The sequence below is a fragment of the Ranitomeya imitator genome, chromosome 9 (genome assembly GCF_032444005.1).
Source record: "Ranitomeya imitator isolate aRanImi1 chromosome 9, aRanImi1.pri, whole genome shotgun sequence".
Lineage (NCBI taxonomy): Eukaryota > Metazoa > Chordata > Amphibia > Anura > Dendrobatidae > Ranitomeya > Ranitomeya imitator.
Window position 1 is genome coordinate 70375642 of NC_091290.1, and position 18514 is coordinate 70394155.

At 40.2% G+C, this 18514-nt stretch overlaps 1 protein-coding gene across 3 annotated transcripts in view; it reads left to right on the forward strand.

Moving 5' to 3' along the window:
- The window catches only part of METTL15 (methyltransferase 15, mitochondrial 12S rRNA N4-cytidine), a 476714-nt gene that overhangs the window by 157863 nt on the left and 300337 nt on the right, over positions 1-18514 (forward strand). For all 3 annotated transcript variants that reach the window (XM_069739770.1, XM_069739771.1, XM_069739772.1), the window contains exon 3: positions 15517-15653. In XM_069739770.1, coding sequence (XP_069595871.1) covers positions 15517-15653 — 137 coding nt within the window. The remainder of the gene's footprint in view (positions 1-15516; positions 15654-18514) is intronic.

Consider the following 18514-nt stretch of genomic DNA (forward strand, 5'->3'; position numbering starts at 1 on the left):
CCAGTTCAAAACTTTTAATATGACATGCAAAGCCATCCACATTCTGTCTCCTCCATACATCTGTGACATGGTCTCCCAGTACTTACCTACGCACAATCTTCGATCCTCACAAGATCTCCTTCTCTACTTATCCATTCTTCCCACAACCGCATCCAAGACTTCTCCCGTGCTTCCCCCATACTCTGGAACTCTCTACCCCAACACATGAGACTCTCGCCTACCATAGAAACCTTTAAAAAGAACCCGAAGACTCACCTATTCCAACAAGCCTACAGCCTGCAGTGATCCTCAACCTACTGAACCGACGCACAACCAGATCTCCCCTCTCCTAGTGTATCCTCTCCCATCCCCTGCAGACTGTGAGCCCTTGTTGGCAGGGTCCTACCTCCTTATGTACCTGTGTGCCTTGTTTTGCTCATGTTTGTTTTGCCTGTCTATATTTGCCCCTTTTCACATGTAAAGTGCTATGGAATAAATGGCTTTATAAATGTATAATATACATACAGTATACTGTATATATATATATATATATATATATATATATATATATATATATATATATATATATAGATATAGATATATATAGATATATCTATATCTATCTATATATATATCTATATATAGATATATATATCTATATATAGATATATATATATATATATATATATATTTAGCTATAGCATAAATGAGTACACCCCTTTTGAAAATAAATATTTTAACCAATCCTCCCTGAACACAAAAACAATTTCCAAAATTTTGACAAGACTCAGATTCATAGAACACTTTTTTTGCCCATAACATGAAAATATAGTTAATAATGTAACATTTATTCTAAAATTATTATTAATTATTGCAAAATCTTCAGTTTTACTCTAATTAGTTTATGCAAAAATAAATATACCCCACATCAAAAACTACTACTGTACATCTGGTATTTTGTATAACCGCTATGATTTTTTAAGGACAGCATCAAGTCTTCTAGGCATGGAATAAGCAAGTTGGTGACATGTTGCAATATCAATCTTTTTCCATTTTTCAAGAACCGCCTCTTTTAGAATCTGGATGCTGGATGAAGATTGATGCTCAACTTGTCTCTTCAGAATTCCCCATAAGTGTTTGATTGGGTTCAGATCAGGAGATATACTTGGCCACTGAATCACTCACCCTGCTCTTCTTTAGAAATGGAACAGATGTATGATTTTGATCATTGTCCCGTTGGAAAATTTCACTTCTACCAAAGGCACAAAGTAATGGGGCATCTTTCAACACAGAGCAGTACATATGTGAATTCATTATTCCAACAATTAAATGTAGCTTCCCAACACAAGCAGCCTCAAATAATGACATTGCCACCACCATGTCTCAGGTGGTACTCCCCACCTTTGTGACACTATACAGTCTTGAAGCCACCATTTCCAAAAACCTTTATCTTGGTCGTTTCACTCCAGAGTACAGAGTTGCAGTAGTCTTCATATTTTTCATCATGGTCCCTGGCGTATTGTAGTTTTCGTTTTGTTGTTTTGTTTTGCTCAGAGAGGGTTTCTTTTTGGACAACACACATTCATGTCATTCCTCTGCAGCGTACAACGTATTGTGTCCTGGTATACAGTCACCCTGGTTTGGCTTACTACTTCTCTAGCTAACCGCAGTTTGGCACAGCAGGAACTTGCATGCCCCCTCAGTGTTGTCCTACTCATCGTGGTCACCACGTGGCTTCTATTTGCTTCAGGCTCACTAAGTTGTTACCTCTTACAGCACTGTGGCATATGTAGTCATCTCCATGTGGCTTTAGGGGAGCATTGCCGGTCTCTGCACGAATTGAATCCTGCTGTGTTCTACAGAGATTAGGTTCCCTGGCCTATCCCGTGCCAGAAAGCTCTTTATTATCTTTATCCCACTCCTGGCTCGAACATTGATTCCTAGCAGGTGTGTTCAGCTATTGTGCAGTTTGTGCTTTGTGTGTTTGTTCCCTCCCATTTTTAACCTAGCTCATGTACCTGTCCTGTCTGACCTTTCCATTCCTTACCTCGGCTATACATCCTGAATTTATGCTGCCTGCCCCAATCTCAGACCCTCTGACCACATCTTTGTATTTGCCCTCCTGTATCGCATACCTGTGCCTCTGACCCTCCAGTCAACACCAATTAGTGTAATACAGTCAACTTGCATGTTGATTTTCTTTATCCCCTCTCACCAGAAGATGCTCCTGTTTTAGTGTTGACTTCCATGGTAGGCTTAGATTTTTCTGTGGGATGGTTGAGGGTACAGCTTTGTTTAACTTTTGTGTCATTTTTGCCTCACTATTCTGACTGATAACTAAAACTTAATTGATCTTTTTGCAGTCTTCACTTTTTTGTGTAAAGATTTGCTTGCTTTTTATGGCTGTGAGACATTTCTCTTCCCTGTGGTGCCATTGCTGACAGCATGAAATGGGAAGGAGTTTTCTTGAACTAACTCCCTTTTATAGTCAACTGTCTGCTGGACACCTGTTTAACGAATAATTAGACTGATCTGTGGTTGTATCCATATTAATTAGAATTGTGTAGTCTAAACTTTAGCTTTGCTCCTAAGACTTTCATTGGGGTGTACTAATTTTTACAGCATATTCTTGAATGAATTTGTTAGGAAAACTACAATTTTTGGGGGTGTGCACAATAACAAATCTTGTTTGAAATCAAAGGCCCCCATTTGTGGGAGTTTTATGTAGTATGTGTCATGATTCGGGTCAGATTTTGCCATTTTTCTCCTGCTCCGGCCTGGTCATGGTGGGGTTTACTATTCTTGCCTCCCTTTGATTTGGGAGTGGCTATTTCTTGGTTCTCTTGCTGGCAGCTTGTGTCAGTGATAGCAGTCCCAGCAAGCCCAAAACTATCTGTGAAACCCCTGTGTTCCTTTTGCCGCTGACCTCCCTTACCTATTCCTGACCTGTCTCCTGTACCCAACCTGGTTTGACTCTGGTGTGTATCCCCTCCGTTTGTGACTCGGCTAAAACTCTGACTTTGTCTCCTGTTTCCCGTTTTTGTTACCACACGTCTGTCTGGCTTTTTGACCTTTTGGCTTACTCTGACTCCGATCTCTGTCTCACGTCTCTGGTACCTTTGCTCCTGACTGGTTCGGACCCTCGGCTTGTATTTTGACCACGAGTTCTGCGTTCCCCTTTAAACTATACTGTTACAGACTTGGCTTGTTTTGACCACTCTCTGTCGCCACCTGGTGGCGCAGTGCAGCTTGCACTGGGCTGTGGTGTGGCAAGTGTGACCTCTTTTTTAAATGTTTCAGGGTCAGTGATAATGTCACGTTGCAGCAATGCAGGTGTGTGCAGACTCCACGAAGGAGAGTGAGTGACAGAAAAAGAGGGTCTTTTTTTACATTGTTTGGTATAGCTAAAAGCAAAATAATTTTTTGGGAAAAAATCAAATTGCTGGCTTTAAAAGATTTAATCACCAGCACAAGTTTGAAGTTGTAATTCATATATATGAATTATATGCAGTTCTACCCATAACCTATAAATATTCATCGTGTTCATGAAATCCTTTAGTTTTAAACTTGTTGGTATTTTCTTTCTTTTAGAAATTGTCACATTATTTTTCTATGTCAATAACTGCATGTTTTCCGTAATCGCTTCTGTTCCAGTAACCTGTTGTAGTATCTGTAATGTACCCACCGTGCTGGCATAAATTAGGCAATTAAAATGTAATTGTTACAGGGATAAGAAAAAAAAATCATTAAGGCAATGAACACTGATGGGGTTCCCCAATATTTAGCGCCTTTCACCATGGCCAGGAACTGGACTATGGACTTGTGGCTGGCTCGAGTTCAAACTTTCATATTTTCATGTACAATGCTTGTCAACTGGTTGCAAACCGAGTAATGCAAATTAAAGATTATGCCCGGCCTTAGGGTACGAGTCTGAAGTCTCGGATGCCGAGAACGTGAACTCAAGTTTGCAATTTGCATACTTCCAGCCACATTCCAGCTAGATGTGTTCAGCCTTACTCAATGTAATTGTATTGAACGAGGCCGCGCATTCTAGACGGCTCGACACAGCATGTATGGAAATCGCATATTTGTGGTCACGCTCCTGGCACCATCACTGTCACGAATCGACACTGCTGCCACCAATTTGTCACAATTCACACCGTGACCGTCACCCCCACGTCACGGGTCGGGGTGACTTTAGGCCAACAGACGGCTATCACATGTGCAGGGGGGCTTATCTTCGTTATCCCTCCACTCCACAATGTGATGAAAAAACACACACAAGGCTATTGACCTCTTTGTTTACAGCAGGGGCTTATTTTTGGTATCCCACTGCTCTTCAATATACCACGAACTGCAGGGATTTATGTGTATCCCGCTTACAGTTCCACTTGAAACTTGCAGCTCTCTGGCGCCCCCCTTACTCACAGGTCAGATTAGGTACTGCACCTAGGGTAATTACTCGCCAGAAAGGCTGCCTACTATGTACTGGCTATTGGGCACGCTGCAGCGACGCGATACAAATACTCCCACTCAGGCAGGAACAATAATTATCAACGCCGCAGTCGCTACAATGACTCCCAACTACCCAGCACAAAGGTATGCTGCCACCATCTTCGATTAAACGGGTCCGAAGCTAACCCAAAACAGTAGTGTAATTCTCTTCAGAAGACTTGGGGTACGTTTTAGAGCAGGAAGAACGAAAAACTAGTAATTTAAATATTTAATGCAAGGAAGGCAGTGTTTTATCAAAATATTACAAGGATGTTACAATATGAGACAATTGAAAATATGTACAAAGGTAATTATAAAAAAAACCAGGGATTACATGAGAAATCAACACTTATATGTGTTCAGAGCATTGCAGGCAACCAGGCTCGTGGGGGAGGGGGAGTTCCCATATGTCCCAGTTCATCAGGGCCAGCAGTCAGGGCTTCTCTGGTAAAAACTAACTGCTGGGGGCCTGGCAGAAACTTATAAACCGCAGCCCATGACATCACCAACAGGGCTGGTTTACTCAGACCCTCCTCAATCTTTAGCCTTCTAGTTTTCTCCAGCAATTCTTATAATTTGTGTATTTTCGGTCCAGAACATGTCAGAATCATAACACACCCAGCATTCACCTTATTTTAACATTGGCGTTCTAAGGAGACCAAATTTGGGCTTGATGCGATGCATAGTTCCAGAGAAATCCATACTCTGTCCCTGTTGGAACTAGAAGCCCACGTTTACCGTGGCGAATAGATCCGCCAGTGGACGTTAACAATATGTACTTTTTATTTTCCTAGCCTAAATCGTTGGCCCAATATCTTGCAATATTAGGACAAAGGACCTCATGTTTTACAAGGGAGATCCAATCAGTGTAAGCTGGTACAACTGTCTATGCATCTATACCGATCGTAAAAATTCCTTTAGGAGGGGCATGAGAGATTTGGGAGCTGAAAGTCAGGAATGCAGCAAGAAGCCATAAAAGCTCTTCTACACACACATTCAGAAACACAGAAGGTTTTTTTTTAGCTCGCAGCTTTTTGGACCATGGTCAGAAGTGCAAAAATCCCCCAGCTATGATTTTTACATTATCGTGATGTATCTAATATATCTAATATATGTGCCTTTCTAGGGTGGCTGTGGGCTGCTATTTTTAGGCTGGGGGGCCAATATCCATGACCATTTTCCAGTCTGAAAATACCAGCCCCAGCTGTCTGCTTTAGCTTGGCTGGTTGTTAAAAATGGGGAGACCCCACCACATGTTTTTAAATGATTTGTTTAAATATTTTTAAAAAAACGATGACAGTTGAGGGTTGCAGTTTTCAAAAATAGAAGAGACCCCATGTTCTTTTTATTGAAATGTATTTATAGCACAGGCGCTAGCTGATGAATACTCCTGTCAGCTGCGCCTGCTCTCACTGTTATCAGTGACAGCATGCATAGTCTGATGAGAGTAGTACTCTCTCAGCCGACGCCTGTGATCGGTGGTAACCTTTTTACTGCCCGTCACAGTGCTGGCTCATGCTGTCATCTGAACTTACCGCCGATCAGAGCCGCTGATGTTTCTCTTGCTGTCACACAAATAACAATGTGGGAAACAGCCAGTGTTTTGCCGAATCCTAACAGTAACATGAACTTTCCCAATGTGTTGTTAGTGATGCAATGTGCATCACTGACACATTTTTTTTTCATTAAAAATGGTTTTGCAATTATGTCCAAAAATCACTATGTATCGTTATATGGTACCTGCTTGTTTAGTTATAGGAGTGTGATTAATTTTCTGTTGGGCCGCCCACTCAAGTTGATTAATTTCCCTGGGTGTGCTGACATCACTGGAATACCGTGCTTGTGCAGTGTGGACAATCGACACTGCACAAGCCCTTTTGGCTCCATGCTACACACTGCGCAAGCACGACTGCCTCCTAGACACTGCACAAGTGGCAGCTCCAAGCGCCACACGGGCAGGATTCCAGTGATGTCGGCACAACCAGGGAAATCAATCAACTTGAGTGGGCGGCAACACCTGTGACTGAACAGAAAATGAAGCACACCCCTATGACTAAACAAACAGGTACCATATTACTATATCAAGTTGTTTTTGGACATCATTACAGCGCTATTTTAGGGGAAAAAAAGTGTCAGTAAAGCACATTGCATCACTAACAACGCACTTGGGACATTTTATTTGCTTGAAATGACATGACAGGTTCCTTTTAAAGCCTCGATATCTATCTAATGAGCTGCATCTTATGCGGGAAAGGGAAACTTTTTGAAGTGTCATAAACCACTTTTATTATAGTTCTTTGTACTGCTGATTCATTGGAGCCTCTATTATGGAAGCCGCCTTTTTACTTCATGGCCAGAATTAATATTAAAGTTCTTTGTCATTTTTTTTTTTTTTGTAAGTAAAAAAAAAGCACTTTCTTCTGAACACATCATGCATAAATCTTTTTTATGCAAATTAAATGTATTGTATGATCATCTCCTTATAACTTCCAAATATGTGTCACTATGGCAATTGCATATCCTTGAAATTATAGGAGGACGCAATATTTTCTTCCAGTCTACTAGATCATTAAAAATATACGGTAAGTAAAAGTTGTGTATATCTCGCAGATTCTTCCAGACTTGGGGGTGCGCTCAGGTTGAGACCTTTTGGGCCAGTTTCACACAAGCATATTATGGGCACATTTGTGCGCCCTTTCTACATGTACAAGTCCTGGCCCAACAGCAACTATTAAGGCCCCGACTGTCGGACTGAAAGATCTCTGTAAATTTCTGGTGGTCCGCACAGGGTTGTATTTGCGATATGGACGCATTTGTGCAATATTCTCATCTGACAGTGGCCTTAGATATTCACGTGTGCTGTATTCTTATGACCAACATCTGGTAACTTGCTTCACTGTATCTGAACATTGACTTGTGCATATGAACGATGAATCAAATGGCCTTCACAAGACAAAACAGATGTTAGAGGGCAGCCATTTGCACATGAAGCATGAAATATATAATAGGATAAGGGTTCATTCAGACGAATGAATTAAAGGCAATCTGTCACCAGGTTTTGACTGCCCCATCTGAGAACATCATAATTTAGGGGTAGAGACCCCGATTCCAGTGATGTGTCACTTAATGGGCTGCTTGCTGTTATTTTGATACAATCCCTGTTTTATCTTCAGCAGATCTAGCAGTTCTCTGAATGCTGAGCCCTGTATAACCCCGCCCACACCACTGATTGGTTGCTTTCTACCTATGTACATTGTACACCAAAAGCTGCCAATCAGTGGTGTATAGTAGCGGTTGCCAAACTCATCCCCTCCATGTTTTTAGTTTTTATAAAAGTAGATGTCAGTAAAATCCGACACGTGGACCAAGAATGGATGAATTCAGCCTAAACCCAGCTAACATCATGGGATTAATATCCTCTGTAATAAAATGATGAGCTTTCAGCTTTCTTTGTGATTTTATGTGTTGCGGATGCAGCTTGTATCATCTGTCATGTTTAGTATGCAGCATAACTTTGATATCTTTACCTTTCCCAGTGGTAATGCTAATTCATCAGATCCTGGATCGGAAATGATAGCTTTCTTTTCCTTTATTAACTGATTAAAAAAGTAGACCAGTTGGGAATTTGCTAATATGGGAAACTGGGATTTGTTACTTCTCTTGGAGTAGATTGAATTATATATTTTTCCTTTTTCATCAAACAGTTTACTTATTTTTTTATTTTTTTTTTGTGATCCATGTTGTTTCCAACAGTCAACCACTGTGGGGTAATTTTTAGACTTTAAACCTTGATTTCCATTCACAGGTAACATTTCTTTTTTTTTTACTAAAATCTGTAAGCATACTATACTAAGCCTTCTTTTTCCCACACAGCCACAGTATGACTAAACAATACGTAATGCTAAATATCCTTATTTTAATTGGTTCATCTAGCATGTCACATTATTTATCCAACCTAATTTCGTTTCCTGCAATAAAATCTTAAGCGCATTTAGATGCACTATTTGAGGAGTGCAAGTTTGGGGAAAAAAAACACATTCAATGAAAGCAATTAATTTTTTTAGTATATACAGTATAATACTATACCGTATGGGCATTTCGTGCATTGCATAGCTCTTATATTAGACAGTATCATTAGCATCTAACATTTTACAGTCAATATTTAGATTTGATTGTGATACATTCCAGTGACGTATTGGGTCTCATGTTTAATGTGATTTTGACTGATTGCCAAGGTTATTATGGCGGCCTGAGATCAAAGCCTTACTTAATCCTTTGATTAAATCCTGCAGTACTTGTATTCACAGGAGAGGGCAAGGCAGGAACCTGAAAACATGCTGCCATATTGTCTTTACTATATATGTATGTGCGTGTATATAACATATACATAATTGTAGTTAAAAATAAACCAGAAACTTCCATAAAGTTGATGAACAGTTCTAAAATCCATGCTGATGTAGAGTGCTGTTTTTTTTTCCCTGAGTACACAGCCACTTGTACTGTATGTGGATCCAGTGGTAGAATAACATGAACGGCGGGTGTATGGAGCAGGCTCATGCAGCTCATGGGTGTGCCTTACAGTCAGGACCCGCCTCAATCAATCACGGGTGGAGGAGAGCTCCGCCTGCGACTCTTAACCTGTTAAGTCACCGCTGTGCTCTGCTTTACGGCCGGCGCTGACAGTCAGTGCAGGGAAGCCGACGGCGGGGGACGTGACAGACATCGGAATGTGAGTATGTTGTGTTTTTTTTTTCTTCTTACTTTTACAATGGTAACCAGGGTAAATATTGGGTTACTAAGCGCGGCCCTGCGCTTAGTAACCCGATATTTACCCTGGTTACAAGTGAACACATCGTTGGATCGGCATCACACACGTCGATCCAACGATGACAGCGGGTGATCAGCGACCAAAAAAAGGTCCTGATCATTCACCAACGATCTCCCAGCAGGGGCCTGATCGTTGGTCGATGTCACACATAACGAGATCGTTAGCGGGATCGTTGCTACATCACAAAAAGCGTGACGTTGCAACGATATCGTTAACCAAATCGTTATGTGTGAAGGTACCTTAAGATATTTATACAGTCATGTGATAAGTTCTGGGTTATGGAATGCTGAAATAAAATATATTGATTTTATAACTTGTTCTTATCCAAATGACTTTCTAGTATTTATGCGCTTTTTTAAACTTCATGATTCATTATCTTCATACTCCCCCACAAAGACTTTTCTTTTTGGGCAGGTGGTAAAACCACATGAATTTCTTTTTTTATCCCATTAATCATGTAAATCTGTTTTGTGGGCCTATGTAAACAACATCAAATCGGCTGTTAAAATAAGTGTCATAATCTGTGTTTAAAAGTTAAAAGCGTCTAATTTCTTACAGAGAACTTGAAGGTTTAAAAGATGGATTCAATTATTTACTTCAATCTTGTCATAACAATTACACTTGGTTGAGACTTTCCTTCTCTGTTCTACAATAGTGCTATGTTCTGCGGCACAGTCAGCAGCCTCTGAAGGTTTCGAAATGCACAGAGGAGCATCTTAGCTATGCAATTGCCAGAAAGTGAAATGCAACCTGGTACTAGATTTCTGTGCCCTTAGCCACTGAAATATCATTATACTGCTGGAGAATGGTGGTCTAAACATGCTCCTGACAAGAATCTTTTTTTTTTTTTACCATTAAATGAGATGTCTAGTAATTGTAGACTGATGACTTATCCTTAGGATATAACAAGATGACTGCGAGTCTGACGTCTGGCAGCCCTACTCATCAGCTGCTATTACCAATATAGACCGTCAGAATCGAAGATGAAAACAAAATGAGCATATACCCTTTAGTAAGTAAATAGTAATAGTACATGTAAAAAAAACTTGGGGTACTTTGCAAAAAAGCATAAAAGCCATCCAACCATGACAAGGTGCATCCATCAAGAAGAGCCCCAACTTTTATAGTTCACCTTACTATGGTATATGTCAGCAGATGTCAAAATAGATTGGTGCATAGCATGACTCAGACCCGACTGCCTGTGGAAAGCTATTTAAACACAATGCCAAAAAGGGGAGCCCTGCCCCTGCTTTTACAAAGTACAAAAAACTTTGGGTCCTCCTCTGTCTATTTTGATGTCTGCTGACACATATTGAGGTGAACTACAAGAGTTAGGGTCCGTCGTGATTTGGTTCACCTTGATGCGGTGGGATGGCTTTTACAGTTTTTTGATCAAAATAGTGTTATAACAAAGTACCTTATGTTATTTACATGTGCCCTTACTATTTATTTACTTTAGGGTATTTGCTCATGTTGTCTTTATTTTAGATTCTGTCTGCCGATTGTCACCTGGCTTCCCACAGTTTTGCGGTGCTGGCTGTCAATCAGCATGACATCTGCAGTAATCCCCATCAACAGAGCAGAGTGGGGAAAAAAGGCCCTAATCTGTTAAAGTGACCCAGAAATCAGGGCTGGGCAGACCAGGCAGGTAGTTAGCAACTACCTGCCTGTTAGTTCTTAGGCTCACGGTAAAACTTTCATGCCGAATAACCTCTTTAGTTGTTGTCTTCTTAATACATGAAGGAGACTGGCTTATCCTATGTGTTCATCACGAATCGTAATAAAGGCTTCTGTGCCTCTCTTCCTCTATCAGTCACTTCCTACGAAGCCTTCTACTACCGTTAGCATCTTTCTATTTTCCTGGGCTGCAAAAATACCCGTAACTCAATAAGGAACTTTTTCTGTTATAGAAATTCCTTGACTGGATTCGTTTGAGGTTTCAATATTTTACCTGCTATAAATTTCGAGGTAAATGGCTGAACCCAGAAGGTAACTGGGACTTTTTTTTTTGTTATGCACCATCATAAATGGATTCTAAAATTCCTCTGGGTAAATCTGTCAGAAAATCATAACTTAACTAAAGGAGTGTGAGTCATACTATATATAACCATTGTGACATTCCATTCTGTTATGTGCAGGGACATGGCGAAGTAATGTGATTTAGTTCTATCTGATTAAAAAGAATTGAACTTGATCGCAAAGCAACATTTTCAGAAGTAGTGTTTAGGCTGTTTCAAGTGGTGTGGGAGTCTTACTACTTTTGTTTTTCTTCCTGTTATTCTTTATGTGTAGCTATTTTTTGAAGAAATAAAATACTGGAAGCGAGATGAATGAAGTTTTAAGTAGTCAAAGTTCTTTAGCCACAAACCTAAAAATCTAACAATCCAACATAATCTTGATGTAACTGATTTTTTCTGAATCATTTAACATCCATGAATTCTTGATCTAAGACTACAGATGTATGTTGGGGAATATGGCTTCTTCTGCGTAAGGTGTCTTGGGTTAGATTGAGACTTTGGTAATTGAACGTTTCTTTTGGCTAAAGTTGTTCTACTTTGATCTGGTTTACACAAAACCAACAAACAAAAAGTTAAAACATATTGTAAGTTATGTGACACGAATCATCAAAGGATTGTCGCCAGGTCAAAAATGGCTAGTTTTGTTCTTATTTTATTCCTGCTACTCTCATGAGTGGTGTGTTTTGTTTTGTTTTGTTTTGTTAAATTGTCCATATGATCACAGAAAGCCTTTTTTTTCGGTGAGATCCTGAATATTCGGTGAGTTTTTCTCACGGTGCTAGTTGGGATCTCACAGAGGTCATGGCAGATCAGTCCGGTTTGGAATGCAGCCTCAGTGAGCGGAAGTAACCTCGATGACGTGACTGCCGGCCACTGAGTCTGCACTCGCAGCAGTTCAGTCTCCAGTGATTCTCAGCCTGGACGATCACATTTTGGCACCATCCAGGTTGAAAACTGTTTTTCCCCCAGACATGGATTACAGCGTGGAACAGGACAATGGAGAGGTGAAGGATATTGTTGTTTATTTTTATTTTCTTACAGAAGACGAGGACTTTGGTGTAATTGTAGACGCCTCTCTATTACAAAGCCGTGGGCTTGATGTCAACTGATAACACAAAGGTGACATCACCTCAACAAATGTTAACCCCGCTCGCCACCACTACAGGGCAAGTGAGAAGCGGCTGAATGGCTGAACTAGCACATCTAATAGAACGGCTAGATGTGCCTTTTCTGGGCAGCTGCAGGCTGCTATTTTTAGGCTGGGGGGTCAATATTCATGGCCCATTACCAGCCTGAGAATACCAGCCCCCAGCTGTCTGCTTTAGCAAGGCTGGTTGTCAAAAATGGGGGGGACCCCATGCTGTTTTTCTAATTATTTAAATAAAAAATATGGCGTGGGGGACCCCTCTATTCTTGATAAACAGCCTTGTTGAAGCTGACAGCTGAGGGTTGCAGCCCCTATCTGTGAGTTTTGCCTGGCTGGATATCAAAAATACAGGAGAACCTACGCCAGTTATTTTTTAAATGATTTATTTACAGTGCAGGAGCAGGCTAATGGTTACACTCATCAGCCGTTCCTGCTCTCACTGTTATTAGCGGCAGCAGGTGTCGGCTGATGGGAGCTGTAGTCCCATCTGCTTACACTAGTGACAGGAGGTAAACTATATACCTCCGATCACAGCTGAGCACTCACGCTGTCTTTGACAGTGTGGGAACCATGGCTGTCTGCTCGGCGGGAATGATTTCACCACTGATCAGAAGCGATGTTTGCAGCACTGACATGCACATGACAGCGTGGCAAACCCTGGATGTCCGGGCCCCCCATTCATCCTAAATTAACATGAACATTGTACAGCAGTATTGAGCAGTGTAGATGTGAATCCCATCCTGAGGCCATAGCTACAATGGAATGGTTTAGATAGAAGCATATTCATATGTGTGAATGGCCCAATCACAGTCCAGACCTAAGTCCCATTGAGAATCTGTGGCAAGACCTGAAAATTTATGTTCACAGACTCCTCCATCCAATCTCACCGAGCTAGAGCTATTTGGCAAAGAAAAATGGCAAACATTTCTGCCTCTTTGTCTAAAGCTGGCAGAGAGACACCCCAAAAGAATTGCTGTAGTAATTGCATCTTAAGGTGGTCCTACAAAGTACTGACTCCGGGGGACTTCACAATTTTCAGAGTGATATTTTTGAAAATATTAAGGAAACGATGTATCATTTCCTTTACACTTCACAAATACTTGCTACTTTGTGTTGGTATTACATAAAATACAATTAAAAACATATAAGGTTGTGAGTGTAGTGTGAAAAAAAAAAATGAAAAGTTTGTGGGGTATGAATACTTTTTCAAGTCATTGTAGTTAATTAAATGACCACTGTTTAATTACACTGACAGTCCATGAATGTTAACCACAGATGCCTGTGAGCATGTGCAGTAAGAAAGGCCACCCCCCATCAAACTTCAGGAGTAAGAAGATGGGCACCCAGTTTATACTCTAACCTAATTCTTGACATAACAGGGACGCAGAGGCTAAGAAAAGATTGCTTGCACTGCTGTCATTATAAATGTCTTAATATCTGTAATTAGCAAATTACAGTATTAGATATAGAGTAGGAGGACTATATGGAGGACTATGTGGGGCCTATTATTCTGTATGGAGGACTATGTGGGACCCATTATATTGTATGGAGGACTATGTGGGGCGCATTATTCTGTATATTGAGGACAATGTGGGTCCCATTGCACTGTGTAGAGGTCTGTGTGAGGATCACAGTTATGTCATCCTACTCGACGGGTCATATAGTTACATAGTTATTAAGGTTGAAGGAAGACTATATGTCCATCTAGTTCAACCCATAGCCTAACCTAACATGCCCTAACATGTTGATCCAGAGGAAGGCAAAAAAACCCATGTGCAAAGAGTAAGCTCCACATTGGGGAAAAAAATTTCTTCCCGACTCCACATACGACAATCAGACTAGTTCCCTGGATCAATGCCCTATCAAGGAATCTAGTGTATATACCCTGTAACATTATACTTTTCCAGAAAGGTATCCAGTCCCCTCTTAAATTTAAGTAATGAATCACTGATTACAACATCATACGGCAGAGAGTTCCATAATCTCACTGCTCTTACAGTAAAGAATCCGCGTCTGTTATTATGCTTAAACCTTTTTTCCTCCAACCGCAGAGGATGCCCCCTTGTCCCTGTTTCAGGTCTATGATTAAAAAGATCATCAGAAAGGTCTTTGTACTGTCCCCTCATGTATTTATACATTAAAATAAGATCACCCCATAGCCTTCATTTTTTCAAACTAACTAACCCCAAGTGTAATAACTTATCTTGGTATTGCAGACCCCCCAGTCCTCTAATAACCTTGGTCGCTCTTCTCTGCACCCGCTCCAGTTCAGCTACCATACCATACTTTTCTGGGAGGTAAAGTATAATCATCATACCGTGCTTGTGGGGGTATCATACTCTGTTTAGGGGGCACTTTTGTTTGCATCATACTTAATTATCTGTATTATTTATTAATTCAAGTGTTTTTATCCTTTAGTATTGCATATTTTAATTAGGCCAATGGGGCATATGCTTTTTAATGCTCTTGCATAACATATTATATTATTCCAGTATGCCCCATTTTTTATTATGTTCTAAATATATTCTAATTATATTCTAAAATGCATTAAATAATATGCACTTTGTTTGTGGGGCAAGCCTTTTAAGTTTGTTTCCATATGAAAAGTTTCATCATTATATTTGATAAGGAAAAGGTTCCTCAATTGTAGACATTTTTTTTAAATAAATATCAAGATTGGCCCCCAACTTTGGCTAAGTTTTTAATTTTGGCCCTCTGTGTATTTGAGTTTGACATCCCCGCTCTAGATCCTGTATAGAAAGCTGTGCTTGATGGAGTTACTTTGCTTGTGGGTTGGAAAAAGGACATATAATTCCATATATATTCCATCAATGACATACTGGAACAAAGTTCACAGTCTGGCAAATGTGTGAGCTGCAGTTTACATATTAATTCTAGGTATAAATGATAGACTAATTCCATGTATACACATGCTTATCCCAGATGCAAATGAATATTGTTGGTAGAAGCGCTTTGAATCCTTAAATATTTAATTGAGCAATCAACTGCATGTTTAATATTTTCATTTATTTTTTTCTTACTTGGTCTAGATTATATTGGATATGACTTTTGGGGCAGGAGGTCACACCACATCAATTCTGAAGCAGGCTCCTAATATTAAAGTATTAGCGCTAGACCGAGATCCTGCTGCGTATTCAATAGCTCAGCGTTTGTCCTACCGTGATGGGTAAGTACAATATTTGATGAGCCATAGTTTTACTTGAAGTACACCAAATCTAGAAAATTAATAATTGTTCTTAGTTAAGTCATAATTGACAGGTAGTGTAAAAACGAGAATGTTTATAAATAACATGGTAGTTACTAGTAGATATTTTCTTCAAAATTTGTCAGTGGTTTTGCTGAATTTTTAGCTAACATTTTCCCAAAATTGGATGTAATGGTACGTTCAAGTGATTATGCTGGTGCAGGAGCTGTGCCCACAAGATCAACTCTGGTGGCTCATCTTAATTTATAGCTAAACATTTTCAATTATCGTACATCCAGATATGGTACTAGCACAGTCACTAGTTGCTCAACCCCTTAAATGCCACGATCAATGGTGATTTCTGAATTTACAATGTTGAGAGGAAGGAGACTCCCGCTCCCACCCCATTGGTATCCCCATGACAAGATCTTGGGGAGATTAAGTTTGTCATGTCAACTGGTGGTCATACAATGACCTTTAGGTTTGCCAGGTATAATGGCCTTTTAAGCAGGGTCTAACAGCATTCTTCTTGATGACGATAAGATTCAGATTTATCACAGAAACTATATAAGGCAATCGGACAAAGAGGACTTGTTGGCAAAAAAAGTTAAACAATTTATTAAGCAATCATATGAAATGGAAACACATGATTAAAAAATGGGACAACATCCAGACACTTATTCCTAAGTGATATATGTATGATGTATCATATAATGTGAATAATATAGATCTCAATGGACAGATGTGCAACAATAATTATGTGGGGATTATGGGTATGGTCAATATAATAGTTGTAGATATCACTATGGATACAGTGGGGCAAAAAAGTATTTAGTCAGTCAGCAATAGTGCAAGTTCCACCACTTAAAAAGATGAGAGGCGTCTGTAATTTACATCATAGGTAGACCTCAACTATGGGAGACAAACTGAGAAAAAAAAATCCAGAAAATCACATTGTCTGTTTTTTTAACATTTTATTTGCATATTATGGTGGAAAATAAGTATTTGGTCAGAAACAAAATTTCATCTCAATACTTTGTAATATATCCTTTGTTGGCAATGACAGAGGTCAAACGTTTTTTGTAAGTCTTCACAAGGTTGCCACACACTGTTGTTGGTATGTTGGCCCATTCCTCCATGCAGATCTCCTCTAGAGCAGTGATGTTTTTGGCTTTTCGCTTGGCAACACGGACTTTCAACTCCCTCCAAAGGTTTTCTATAGGGTTGAGATCTGGAGACTGGCTAGGCCACTCCAGAACCTTGAAATGCTTCTTACGAAGCCACTCCTTCATTGCCCTGGCGGTGTGCTTTGGATCATTGTCATGTTGAAAGACCCATCCACGTTTCATCTTCAATGCCCTTGCTGATGGAAGGAGGTTTGCACTCAAAATCTCACGATACATGGCCCCATTCATTCTTTCATGTACCCGGATCAGTCGTCCTGGCCCCTTTGCAGAGAAACAGCCCCAAAGCATGATGTTTCCACCACCATGCTTTACAGTGGGTATGGTGTTTGATGGATGCAACTCAGTATTCTTTTTCCTTCAAACACGACAAGTTGTGTTTCTACCAAACAGTTCCAGTTTGGTTTCATCAGACCATAGGACATTCTCCCAAAACTCCTCTGGATCATCCAAATGCTCTCTAGCAAACTTCAGACGGGCCCGAACATGTACTGGCTTAAGCAGTGGAACACGTCTGGCACTGCAGGATCTGAGTCCATGGTGGCGTAGTGTGTTACTTATGGTAGGCCTTGTTACATTGGTCCCAGCTCTCTGCAGTTCATTCACTAGATCCCCCGGCGTGGTTCTGGGATTTTTGCTCACCGTTCTTGTGATCATTCTGACCCCACGGGGTGGGATTTTGCATGGAGCCCCAGATCGAGGGACATTATCAGTGGTCTTGTATGTCTTCCATTTTCTAATTATTGCTCCCACTGTTGATTTCTTCACTCCAAGCTGGTTGGCTATTGCAGATTCAGTCTTCCCAGCCTGGTGCAGGGCTACAATTTTGTTTCTGGTGTCCTTTGACAGCTCTTTGGTCTTCACCATAGTGGAGTTTGGAGTCAGACTGTTTGAGGGTGTGCACAGGTGTCTTTTTATACTGATAACAAGTTTAAACAGGTGCCATTACTACAGGTAATGAGTGGAGGAAAGAGGAGACTCTTAAAGAAGAAGTTACAGGTCTGTGAGAGCCAGAAATCTTGATTGTTTGTTTCTGACCAAATATTTATTTTCCACCATAATATGCAAAAAAAATGATAAAAAAACAGACAATGTGATTTTCTGGATTTTTTTTTCTCAGTTTGTCTCCCATAGTTGAGGTCTACCTATGATGTAAATTACAGACGCCTCTCATCTTTTTAAGTGGTGGAACATGCACTATTGCTGACTGACTAAATACTTTTTTGCCCCACTGTATATAGATTGCATACCCAAAATAAACCCTAAGTTATAATTCTCAAATAATTATACCGCTAATATTGCATCCTTTCCCATATACAGCCAGATAGCAGTCACCAGGACAGAGAAACAGAGCTTCATCAGTCCGGCACTTGCAAAGCAAGAGAAACAGTTGATATTATGTGACATTATTGTTCTTGTTAATAAATTTAAAACTAGAACTAAATGGGAGAGAGTATTGGGCCATTTAGAGGATGAAACATGGATGTCTGTGTTATAATAATAATAATAATCTTTATTTTTTATATAGCGCTAACATATTCCGCAGCGCTTTACAGTTTGCACACATTATCATCGCTGTCCCCGTTGGGGCTCACAATCTAAATTCCCTATCAGTATGTCTTTGGAATGTGGGAGGAAACCGGAGTGCCCGGAGGAAAC